The sequence below is a fragment of the Filicampus tigris genome, chromosome 12 (assembly GCF_054856515.1).
Source record: "Filicampus tigris isolate MCC_2025a chromosome 12, RoL_Ftig_1.0, whole genome shotgun sequence".
In the NCBI taxonomy this organism is placed as follows: Eukaryota; Metazoa; Chordata; class Actinopteri; order Syngnathiformes; family Syngnathidae; genus Filicampus; species Filicampus tigris.
Window position 1 is genome coordinate 3700269 of NC_141228.1, and position 12974 is coordinate 3713242.

General features: G+C 40.0%; 1 protein-coding gene across 2 annotated transcripts in view; it reads right to left on the reverse strand.

Annotated features, from left to right (window-relative positions):
* Positions 1–138: 138 nt before the first annotated feature.
* Positions 139–12974, reverse strand: part of adamts10 (ADAM metallopeptidase with thrombospondin type 1 motif, 10) — a 45927-nt gene continuing 33091 nt past the window's right edge. For both annotated transcript variants that reach the window (XM_086046737.1, XM_086046738.1), the window contains exons 19-26: positions 10142–10222; positions 9355–9518; positions 9136–9262; positions 6817–6946; positions 6505–6709; positions 4310–4486; positions 2967–3132; positions 139–2349 (exon numbers count right to left, since the gene is read on the reverse strand). In XM_086046737.1, coding sequence (XP_085902863.1) covers positions 2240–2349; positions 2967–3132; positions 4310–4486; positions 6505–6709; positions 6817–6946; positions 9136–9262; positions 9355–9518; positions 10142–10222 — 1160 coding nt within the window. In that variant the 3' untranslated portion in view covers positions 139–2239. The remainder of the gene's footprint in view (positions 2350–2966; positions 3133–4309; positions 4487–6504; positions 6710–6816; positions 6947–9135; positions 9263–9354; positions 9519–10141; positions 10223–12974) is intronic.

Consider the following 12974-nt stretch of genomic DNA (forward strand, 5'->3'; position numbering starts at 1 on the left):
TGGATGCATGATTCACACAAAAAGGGAAGATGTATTTTCGGAAAGCTGAACTAGGTGACATAAATGATATTCTTATTGTGTGAGAATTGTGGACATAATATTCTACCATGCCACATCCGTTAAAGTAAAGACACATCATTTATAAATAATTTCATTTAATAATGTACCAAACTGTAGCAAAGATAGCTCATTTTTATTCCACAATGTACCATGTTTAATCAGTTTAATATTTCCTTTTTAAAACAATGCACAGGGCAGATTGGGGTTTTAAGAAGCTGCTAATCAGAGACATGCTTCAACTTCAAACTGGCCCTTAATGTATAGTTTCTGGTAGGATGGGGAATGATTTGTAAATATACGATTATCTGGAGAAAATGATAACTTCAACACAAATAATAGCAATGAATTAATAGCACCCTTCCAAAAGAAAGCACCACAATAAAGAAAAGGAACATGAATGCACAGCTGCAATCTGTGAAGGTCACAGATACAAAGCAGAGTAACGCTGTCAGAGATGATTCTCTTAGCAGCATTTTCACAAATACTGATTATAAGATAAAAAAAGTCAATAAACCCAGGACCACTCATAACAGTTTGGAAATAGTTATTAGAAATACAGAAGAAGCTCCAAGCGTGTGTGTGTGTGTGTGTGTGTGTTTGGGGCACCAAGTTACAAAATCACACTACACGGACAAAGGGATTGGGACAAAAGGCCACTCTGGGGAGAATTTGGAAAGATGCATAATTACCGTAATGTACAACTAAGACGTCTGGTTCAATTGCACTAGTCAACAGCAAATTTCAGACAAGGAATTTTGTGTTCCTTCACATAGTTTGGATGCTAATTTGAAAAATATGTTTCCTTTTTTTTCTAGCACAACAACGTTTTAAGATATTTAGATTTTTTGTTTTTAAGTTGACCTATAACAACCTGCGCACTACTGATTTTACCATGCGTTTGTAATTTATGGATATGAAGTTTCCGAAAAAAATTCTGCCTGTTGCTGGACCTAATCCTTAATTCATAAATATTACAAAATATATTATTATTATTACATTATTATTATTATTATGAAAACCTGATGCACTAGAGAAAAAAATAGGGCAGATTTGGAGTCAGAGGAAAAAAAGAATCTAAAATGTTAATTGCATCTATGATTTAAAAAAAAAAAAAAAAGATAAAACTTTGTTGACCAGTGTTCTTTTTGTGTATCTCAATACATTTTTCTGTATAGTGTACATTTTAAGTACATCCCATCACCGGTTTGAATGATGATCATTAATCATGTGGCTAACCCACAGAGGAGACAGTGTATAATTAGACAATGAGTCACAATGGCTCGCTTACTCTGACACTGAATTTCCGCTTATATTTAAAGTTACTTAGTCTGTCGAGCAAGGGGTTTAATGTGACAAAAATAGTGAGTCTCAGCACAGGATTGGGCTTCTTGACTTTCCTTTGGGGATTTCATTCAAAGCTGCCATACTCTAGAATCGCAACACAAAATTGCATCCCATAAATGTTAGCTGCTAATGCTACAAATGTGGCTTTCTGTCCTGTGCAGCAGGAAGCTATTTTCGAGAGCTGATAGAACATACAAATACAAAAAGATATGGAACGCAAGATGAATGCCGCAGGTTCTCTGCAGTCGCCATTTCAAATGATGTCAAAACAAAAACAATACCATACAAGTCCTGTGGCTGATGACACTTTGTGCAAATCACATTCTGCTCAATTGAATAGATGAACACTTAAGATAACAGACGATTAGAAAGGGAAAAAGAACACTGTGGTCAAGTAACAACTATCAGGTAACTTCGACAAAAACTTGATATTCTTTTTCATGGAGGTTCCTTTTCTTTACAAGTGGATATTTAAACACATAGCTGAACAAAAATATGACCTCTACATTGAAGCCGAAGCAAATACAAAGTGGTCCTCTAAACATCGAAACCTGTCCTGTAGCCAACGAGCGGCTGCAGAAGTAGCACCAAAAATATTACAACAGAGGACAGGTTTCAGCAGCCTTCTCACCAGTGGAATGTAGAACTCAGCTCAGGCTGCTTGGGAGTTGGGAGGGATGTGCTCTCCCATGGACTCTGGCTGCTAAGAGGACCTTCTGAACTGTTAAGGCACCACCGGGGTTTCTGGCAGCATCACAAATTTGCCCTCCTTCAGGTGGCTGCCACAAGGCTCATTTTGTGAGTGTGTGTGTGTTGTGAGGTTCATCGGTCCAAATCAGTGTCCTTGGCAAGTCTTGCAACACATCTGTCTAAAATAAGGCCGGCTGCAGAACTTGAACCTGAGCACCAGGGGGCAGTAGGCCACAGTGTTCACATCTTTGCACTCTGTAGGGGAGACACATGAAATAGTTTTAGATTAATAACATCTTTGTAGTACTTATTTATCGTACTCGCAATCCCGAATATTGGTAAACTATTGGGGAGCCTATTTGTGAGGACTCAAGCTTTAGAACCAGAGACCAAGGACATAAGGGAAAAGGGAAAAGGGAAAAACGCAATATTTATCAGAATGCCCCGTTTGAACTAGTGGGCTTGCATAGAAAATATTCTTGAAAAAAAAATGTTTGCGTTGACCTCCACCTTTGAGGCTGAGATCTGACGACGGGTCTGCAATCAGTGGAATCAATTATTATAAATATCAATAAGGGCTTCAGCTATTGAATATTTTTGCAATCAAATATTTTACCAAATATCCCATTGATTAATCGAGTAAACGAATAAAACTAATTTATGCGTTCAACAACATTGTCAATACAAAATGTGCTTGTGAGGTGCAGGTATTATGTTTGTCCATTTGGAGTCGCCATCTTCACATTTCACACTGTAGCATCTGTGAATTTGAATGTGTCTGGCCATGAGAGCGACGTGCGTCAGTCAGAACGAAAATGTCTTAAGCTGTTGTTAGCTCACTGGACTACCTTGGCTACGCTTTGACCACTAACCTTCAGGATTGTCTGTGCTGATGGGCATAATGAGGTCACATTTGCTCTTGCACTGCTGCATGGAGGCTGGCTTCAGATGTTCCAGACACTCGTTGGATGGCATGCCGGTGTGGGTGAGACACTGCACGGATCGCATCTCTTGACCCTGTCCACACTTGGCAGAACACTGCGAGACAAAAACATACACGCATGCCAACTACAGCTCACAGTAACACTGCTTTTTGAAATATGGAGTGTAGGTAAGTTGCTGATGTTTATGGGCCAAAAATAACAGTTACCTCCCCACATACAACCAGAAAAACCTCATCAACACTCATCAAAAAAACTCTCAGAATCAACCCAAAAAACCTTGGACCGACATGACAAAGTTTTTACTAACACCCAAAATCTCTCACCCACACATACACACACACAAACACACACACACACACCCACACACGCACACACACAGACACACACACACACACACACATACACACACACAAAAAAAAACATCAATCAATCTGTCTGTCACCCAGAAGCTTCTCACACTCACCAAGAAAACACTCACTCTGCAAAAATAATCTCACTGGGACCAAAAAAGCCCAAAAATCTGCAAAAATGCAAATCTGTATCCGTAGCCAAACTGCAAATATGCAGGAGTCTAATTGTAGTTCTAAGTTGTAATATCACCAATCACCACTAGATGGCAACCATGTCTAAATTGCACTTATGTTGGGCCTTGTACTGCCCTATACTACAACATGAGTTGACCTAATATTTTTGGGCGGATTTGGAATGATATGCAGGACAAACATGGTACTTCAATAATATTAAAATTTTGAATGAATTGATCTTTGTGAAAAAATGTACAAAGTGTGTTCACTGCCATTGACAAATGTATTTGTCTTTTCACAGTCCAGCCATTCAATCCCAGGAATTTATTCATACTTTTTCAAACGTTAGGGTAAAAGTGTCTGAAAATGTCTGGCAGTGAATGATTTAATGTTGGCTCCTTGTTCTCCTTGAATGGTCATTTTTATGAACGACAGCCCTTTGCACTGTGAAAAAAATACAGTATGTATGTAGTTATTTTGTTGATTGCTTCAAACTCTTTGTTGTTGGGTTAGGATAGTGGCTCTTTTATACATGCATTGTTAAATGAATGAACAAAAATGAAATATACTGTATTAAGAGCGTGTATTTTGCACATATGCACCTATTTTGTCCATATAGCATTTTTGTCATACATCTGGTAAGGAAGTGACTGGTCCTTTGTGGTCCCCCGGTAGCACTGATGAAAAACTGTGGCCCCCTCCAGCATTTAAGATGCCCATCCCTGTCGTATTTGGTGACAGGCTTACCTCTCCCCAAGGGCCCATCACCCACTGAGGCGGAGGGCATCGCTTCAGGTTGCAGCGCACTCTAGAGGTGGGTCTGCCATGCTTGGGGCACTTGGCATCTGGCAGCGCGTCTCCACTCTCCCCACTCTTGCACATAACCACTCGGTGTCTGTAGCCAGGACCACAGCTGGGTGTACACTGCAGGCGGAGCGCATGAGGATAAAGGGAGAGCGAACAAGGAGAAAAAAAAGGACACGGGGTTCATTGCGGTCATAAGCAACACAAAGCTTTGTCCACTCAAAAGAGGGCAGCAGCTGCACGAAAAAAAAAAAAAAAAAAAAAAAGCGGACTAAAGCCTGCTCAGTTTCAGTAAATCAGCTGGATATAGTTATTTCTCTTGCATGCGCCTTAGTTTTCTTGCAAAAGACGTCAGAGAAAAGCCACACCACGTCAAACGGCATTTAAACAATTGTGCAACTCTGAAGCTTTAATGATTGGAGTTGGTAGTCTGCTTACTTGTCATGGCGTTGTAGTTATAACAGAGGGAACAGAAACAAAGTGCGCATATGTAACAGGCATTATCAATGGTATTTGACCAGCAAACAAGCATCATCATCATCATCATCATCATCATCATCATCATCATCAACAAGGGACACTCAAGGGTATGTTTTACACGGTTGTAAAGATATTTCAGCAGAACAGTTACTTAGAAACCTAGCTGGACACTTTCCTAAAGGAGTTAATTTGTAGATAAGAATGACAGAAGGCAAACTCAACCTTGTGTTTTCGTTGATGCAAACTTCATTTTAGCACAAATATCTCAGAGTGAAGACTAGGGTGAGGAGAATTGTAGTTAACTTTACTTAATCCATAATGTCCAAAGTGCGGCCCGTGTTAAAATGTCTACCGGCCTGCAACCTCTCGCATTAAATTAATAATGAGTGGCCCGTCAGTAGTGTTGACCACGGTACAAAATACACATGGAAATAAAAAAGCAGTTTTATATTTTACCATCAGATGGCAGCAGGCCTGTGCCTAACCTCTCAGGTGCTTTCGGAAATACGCTCCAAGCGTGCTCTGCCTCTCCGAAAACAGAAAACCTCAAAGTTGTGTTAGGTGTCATAGTGAACACCTTGCTGCATGACCTTTTGTGTGGCCCTTTCCAGTCCATTTCTAGAATAGAGACTGTAGTGAATAAAATAGAGAGCTGACAGAAAGGGCCGTTACTTCCAGGACAAGTGAAAATTGTCATATTTTCACTGAAATACAAAACAACTGTGTCTGCCTAGTTTGCTAAAAGACTGTGTTTTCAAGAAATTCAACATCAAGAGTTACTACCATACAAAACATGCAAACGAGGACAATGTGACCGGTAACAAATGCCGTGAAAATTTTAAGCAACTTGAAACTGAATGGTGTGCCCCCGCACATTTTCATCTCACCAAATCTGGCCCTCTTTGCAAAAAGGTTTGGACACCCCTGCTTTAGGGTTAGGATTTTTAGTGATCTTGCACTCAGCACCGGTATATATATGTATGTATATATATATATACACACACGAAAAATCAATATCTGCAAACCTCACAAACGCTCGCCACTCAGTGCTTGATTTTAGATTTAAAGGGGAATGTGAAGTAGGTGTCGCCACTGCTCCTTTAGGACGACTATGAAAATGGAGTTGGAGTTGAAAAGTATTCTTCCAGAAGGGCCAGCAGAAAAGTGTCTTTGTCAAACTGTTACCAGCACAGGTTTGGGAGCCAGAATTTGTCCAAAATGTCTGAACAAGAGAGCTCAGAGGGAACTAGAGAGTGTAGATTAACGACTGAATTATCAAAGTTCCAAGTCTAAATTCTCCATAGATGTGATTATGAGTGTGAATGGCTGTTTGACTCTTAAGTGCCCAGCGATTAATTGGCGATCGGTCCAGGTTGTAGTCCGCCTCTCGCCTAAAGTCAGCTGGGCTAGGCCCCAGCTCGCTCACGACGCTAATGAGAACAGAGTATGGGTGAATAATTTATACAAAAAGCTGTACAATATGGCATTCATCTGTATATGGTAAATAAGAGTAAAACTAAAGCAGATAATCGGTGCCATGCTATTTTGTGCTCTCCATTTCCATCAGCAATTGCTGCCGCCACAATGACTTTATGAGTTGACCCAAACTCAGCAAGCCGGGGAATTTTGCAGTTGCAGGAGCAAATCCTCAGGCCTACCTCTGACCAGTTCAGGGCCATCCATTCGGGAGGGCAGCTGTGGTTGTTGCAGGGTTCGGTGAATGAGGGGCGTGAACGGGGGCAGGCGGAGTCATCCAGGACCTTCTCCTCTGATGCAGAGATCCTCCTTTTGCATAAAACCTCACGTGTCCTCAGACCGCCATTACAGCTGTGACTGCACTCCGACCACACTCCTGTCCACCAGCTGGCCAAGACAACAGCGCTTATTTAAATCAAGACTCTGCTGACACAACCGTACAACAACAGCACGTGCAACATAAAAAAAAAAAAGAAAAACGTCCCAACACTCACGTTGGGGAACACGGCTCCGTATTGCAGAATCTGCGCCTCTCTTTGGGTTTGTGCTTCTTATCACAGAAGTGGTTGTAAACAACGGTGTGATCTGATAGCTTCCGACACACCACCTGCTGAATCTGCTCACCTAAAGGTCGAGGCAACATAGGCATGTGGGAATATTCAGCATGAGTGTATGCGGTTTAAAATGAAAGTCTCTTTCACAGTAGTAGCAAGTTGTGATTTATTATCCACCTTATTTGAGTAAAGGGCCAACATTAGTTCATAGGCCTGTGCTCACTCTTGTCTCTGGAGATAAGGATTACAAGTTTCCCCTGCATTCTTTTGGCAACTATCCTGTATAAATTGTTTTCCTTCTGCTGCTTTTTCCTGATGCGTTCCTGCCAAACAATCCTAGCTACAACATCAACATTAGTTATACCAAGGCATTTGCTTTGTTTTAGCTGGTGAATCACATATAATTTGGTGTCCCGCAGGGGTCACTTCTTGGACTTCTGTTTTTTAAACATTACAAGACATTAATAGAAATGGTGAAATCTCAAATAAATCAACTATAGACGCATTCATAGAAAAGTCCATGTACTAGAGTAATTCAATTTAAAAAGTAAAACTCAAAACAGTATACAGCATTGCACGGATTCAATCAAAAATAATCTTGATTGTTTCTTTTATAATATTATGATTTCTTGAGCTCTTGAATTGTGTATTTTTGGTACAAGTAAAAGAGCTGTCTACCTATCAAAATTCACTTCCAGAACAATTTATCTGAATTTCCATATTTTGAACCTTTTGTCAAGAACTGCTGCCGCAGTACATTTTGTAAGAAGACTCGTAAAATCTGCATACATTCAACAATACAACATAATCATTACTCTATAATCATAATTTGTTATTTCAATGTATTGATTGCATCAACCATGTACAGATGTGAATGTAGTCATATAGAATTATTTTCCCATCACATGGAATTATTGTTCTTCAAAAGCAACATATCCATCCATCCATTTTCTAAACCCGTCTTCCTCACTAGGGTAGTTATAGATAAAATTTGTTTCTTCAATTTTATTTCCATTCTTAACAAGTCAATACCTGCGTTACCAGGGAATGTGGAAAATATAGAAATGCAACGTTATTTAGTAGTATTTATTGATTATTAGTACAATTGCATAATGGCTATGACTGTATTAACCTCACGTAAATCAAGGCATCGAATTGAGCAAATTAATATTGATTCTTCAATGAATGAATCAATCAAACGATTATTAAAATATTTTACATTGCAGTGACATGCCTACAATGCACATTGCGCACACATACACACGGACACACACATTTTTTTCTAATAAAAAAGCATTTTTATGTGAAGACATACTATCAAGGACCAAAATAAAAACAAATGATGAAAAATGTCACTCACCATTAGCTACGCTTCAAAAGCCACGGCCGTTTGGTTTATTCCAAATATAATTTTGACATTGACAATCTTACAACATTGTGCAGTGTGATGGCATTTGTTAATCTATGATGGACGAAGTTGTCATTAACACAGAATTCCTGTCTGCACATTAATGGACATAATAATCTCTCTAATACACTCTGTGGTCAGCAATAATCATCAAAACGATTTTAAAAGATTATTAAGTATTTTATTTTGTGCAGTGAGCTAAAATATAGAGGAGTTTTACTTTTGAACCGATGAAATAAGTGTCATAAGTTACATTTCCACAATATTCTAATGTATTGTGATGCACCAATATGTGAGCCAATGACCTAATACAAAAATGTCCACAAATGATGCACATAGTTCCCTTGATGATCAGCAAACTTTCAGAGGCCATTTGACTGCTTAAAACTGGTTCTAATAACATCAGTCAAGAACAATTTTAATTACAGCACAACTAATGAACAAAAGTCAATAAAACCAAATTGCCCCCAAGGCATCACTTCACCATGTAAAGACGTTTCATTAAAGGGAAGTCACCGCAAACATTTTTTTTTCAAGAATATGTTCTATGCAAGCCCACTAGTTGAAACAGGGCATTCTGATAAATATTGTGTTGTGGAATAAGTGTTAATGCTGTTAATGTTTTTAGCCATGACAAAATGGCCACCCCCAGAGATGGCTATAGACGAGTGCATTTTGCTGCTTAACTTATATTCCACAAACGCAAAATTAATCAGAATGCACTAGTGGGCCTGCTGGGAACATATTCTTGAAAAAAATATGGTTGGCTTGACTTCCGCTTCAAGTGAATCATTTTCCAACAAATAGCCTTAAGCCTGGTAGCTTCTTGTAAGGTGTGTGTGTGTGTCTACCTCCAGCACAGAGAGCAGAGCAGTGTGACCAAGATGTGTGGTACCAGGCAAAACCATTCAGTGGTTCGCGGTTGACAGGGGGATTAAATCGATAGTGGATTCCAAGGTTCTCCTCCTGGACCATCACCTGCACACAGATTTAAAATAACATCCACTTTTGTCTTCTTATATGCATACAGTACGTAAAAAAAATATCTAGTTAACAGATTTTATTGTTACCATGACAACAAGGGTCATATTTGTTGGTCCCAGAGCCTCAAGTGTTTCTGGCCCATCAGTGGGTCGCTTGTAGTGGAAAGTTGTTCCAGCAACCTCAAACCTGTGTGGTGTCTCAGAGGCCAGCTTCCCATTGAGGAAGAACTGATCGCTTTTACTCTTTAGCACTGACAACACAGAAGAGAGGGAAGTGCAAGGAACAAATCAATGTACAGTACTAACATGTCCCATGAACATTGAGCACATCAGTGGTCCCAAACTTTTTTCGCCAGGGGCCTGTTCATGGTAGAACATATTTTTGGGGCCGTAGCTGTACATGACAAAACTATATGGACAAATGTAGGAAGGCACACCTTGTGATTGATTATTTAATTCATCAATACTTGGCCTTAATACCCTTTATCAAAGTGAAATAGTCTATATTTTACCAACATTTCTTTTTTTTTAAAAATTGTCCTAAACTTGTTTTCTCTACCATCATGACTGTGTCCAAGTCCACAAAGCAAGATCCGCAATGACATATTTAGAAAAGTTTGGTGTGGAAAGACTTGCATATAACCCTGGAATACACATCTTCCAGAAAGTTTTACCGGAAGAGTAGTAACTAGAGCTGCAAAGGAGAGACCAATCCATTTTTGTGTTTTAACGTTTGCTCCCTGCAGGTGTCATGGCCAGTGACCCAATACTTTAGCACAAATAGCACAAAGTAAATCCTGTGTGTAGTTTAGAAACACTTATTTTAAACTACTTCAAGCCCAATGACAAAACCTGAAGTAGAGTAGCATCTTACCAATGTAATTGAGAGATATGTTGAGCTCTTGTATGTGGATGAACACTGAGCCTTTTGGGATCCGGATGACCTCTTCATAACCTGAGAGATAAACACGCAGGTCAAATTACAAAGAAATCCTAAGAGTGGATCACACCACCTGTAATACCAGTCAGTATTATGACACTGACAATCTGAGAAAAAGATTTCACACATTTGATCTTCTGCCCAATCTCAACTATGCACCTGTAAATGGTGCTAACGTCCGTGCCAAAAGAACGCCAAGAGACACAGTTCCAAACGATCATGCACCTACACACGCTCACACACATCCTGTCAAAGCTGCTAAAAACGAAAGCAAGGAGGAGCGCTGTTCTCTGGGTAACAGGAGATGTGATGCATGAGTAGTGTTTAACTCTGTGGGATGCCGATGGATTGAGCAGAAGCTTCAGATTCCGACTGCATTCCCGGGCAGCCTGCCTCTGTCGCCCTTTGGACACTGAATGCCAATAACCTGCCTCTTCACACAATTCATTCAATCTCTTTTCCTGTCCCTTTCTTTTTTTACTGGCATCACCATCGCTTTTCTTTGATCAGTACTCTGCCAGCAAGATGGCCATTGCAGCCCTGCAAATAACTTCAATCTTACTTGAGGATGAAGGAACGAAAATGGAGGCATACAATAATTCCTTCCAGTGCTTCAACCACAAGAGGGAAGGAGAGCCTTGGCAGGAAATCTCTTTATGGAGCTCTGAGAGGTGAGAAAGGCAATGTTGTAAGTGTCTAGATGAAGGCGTGCAAGATCAGAGGGACTTGGTCTGAAGGTTTTGGCTGAGTACACAATGACAGCAGAAGTGGATGGAATCAGTCGGTCTATGTGGTAGACTTGGAGCAAAGAAGCTGTAAATCTTGATCAACTCGCCACCGCTTACCACAGCTGCGAACTTGTTGGATGTAAGAGTCTTACAGGCAATATTTCAAGGCTTTTACGGCACATTATACAAGAAAACAATTCACTAGGATGGATGAATCTCTGGAGACATGGTGTCCTTTTTTCTATTTTATAATAGTTTGGCTCATTCACAGTTGTGGCCATTGTTGTCTTTCACACAAAGAAACCCTGACTACAGACAAAAGAAGGACTTTAGAGGAATCAAACTTTCTATTGACATGATCGGGGGATTTTGCTGGTCATTAATTTGACTAATTGCTGCAGGTGTTATTTAGAGACAGGAGTCAGATATCTGTGGATTGGCTTACTGAGGTAGGTTTAAAGTGTGGGAAAAAAAACTGGAGTAACATAAAAATGCACTGCACATCAGAAGTAGTGCTGTCTAGTTTATAGTTTATAAAAATACAGAGAATAATTAATTCTGTAATAAAAAAATAAATCTAATTAAATGATGCGATCTGCCTTTTAATCTCACTTAAAAAAGTTATTCATTTTTTAACTGTCTTCGCTGTTGTACGATTAACCGACAGCTATCGAGGCAGACCTTGATGGCCCTCTTCTAGTGAATGGAAATACATGGCAAAATGCTCGTATGGGAGGGCTTCCATACTAGCCAGCCTGTTTGCTGCGCTGTCTGTCTGTACGTATGCATCTGTGTGTTTGGTGGATATCTTGTTTTCAATTCCCCAGTCATTTGCCATCTTGAGAAAATGTTTGCCGCATTCATCAGCAAAGTTTGCGGTTTCTGTTTTCTCGACGACCAAAGCATAATGAGATGAGGTTCCAAAGGCCATCAATAAAATGTCCGGTCAGCGCCAAATAGCTGTGGTTGCTAGTTGAGGTCCAGTGATAGCATCACAGTTGGATGCATCCTCCACCAAAATGTCATTTGTTCATCTTTTCGGCGGCATACGCCTTGCTGATTTTGGTCGTCGCAGTAGTCCTACACTATGGTTTCTATGAAGAGTCACTGGACGCTGTTTGCAACACCTAATTCCTCGTCTTCAACTATGTTCGACCCGCAGTTCATCGCTATCCACTTGGCAAGAAAATCATCAGCCTGTCGGTCCCAGACTTGCTCATACGCAGAGTGTTCTTCAGTTTAGTTTGGCGAAGAGCTTCGTTATGGCTCTCAACATTAGCGTCTTTACTGCTGTGGCTGCAGTCGCGCCTGGGTGCTTTGCATTTATACAGTAGGCTAAACTTGAGCTGCTTCTGTGGTAAGCAAACGCCTAACAAAGAAGGTATATGACTATCTTCATGAATGGTGCCATTGGCCCTTTTTTTTTTTAATTTACCATTCTTCGGACCGTAAACTCTCACCTGCTCTTCCACTTTCACGTCTTCTGTTTGCTCCTCTCTGCTCATGCCCACAACTTGCCCTCCCAACTACAATAGGAGCCTATAAAGTTAGGCCTGACAAAATGACAGCCAATCAGTGTCCACTTTAGGGTATGATTGACGATTGTTATCCACCCACCCAACAACTGAAGCACAAGAAGCCCAATGCAAAACAATTGATCTCATCAACATACAGAAACTGTAAAGTTACATTAACACGATTAAAAAAAAAACTAACAGACTAAATATGACTGTAATTAATTGATGGTGGTTTTATTCTGACAGGTACTTCCAGTCGCTGGTATACCTCAAGGGTTCATATTGAGCCCCTGTTCTTTTCGGTAGGATTTCTTTTTGTCAAAAGGCTTCTGACTGTATTTGAGTGTCTCACAGAAACATTTTCCAGAATCTCATGTTTCACTTTCTTTACCAGGTTGAGGAATACCAGTTTAGTTGTAGGTTTAAAATAGAGTGATATGGCTGATTTTGACACTGACGGTGCATTTTATTATAATTGTTTTGGTCACCTGATTCAAATAGAGTGAAGACATACAAAAACGG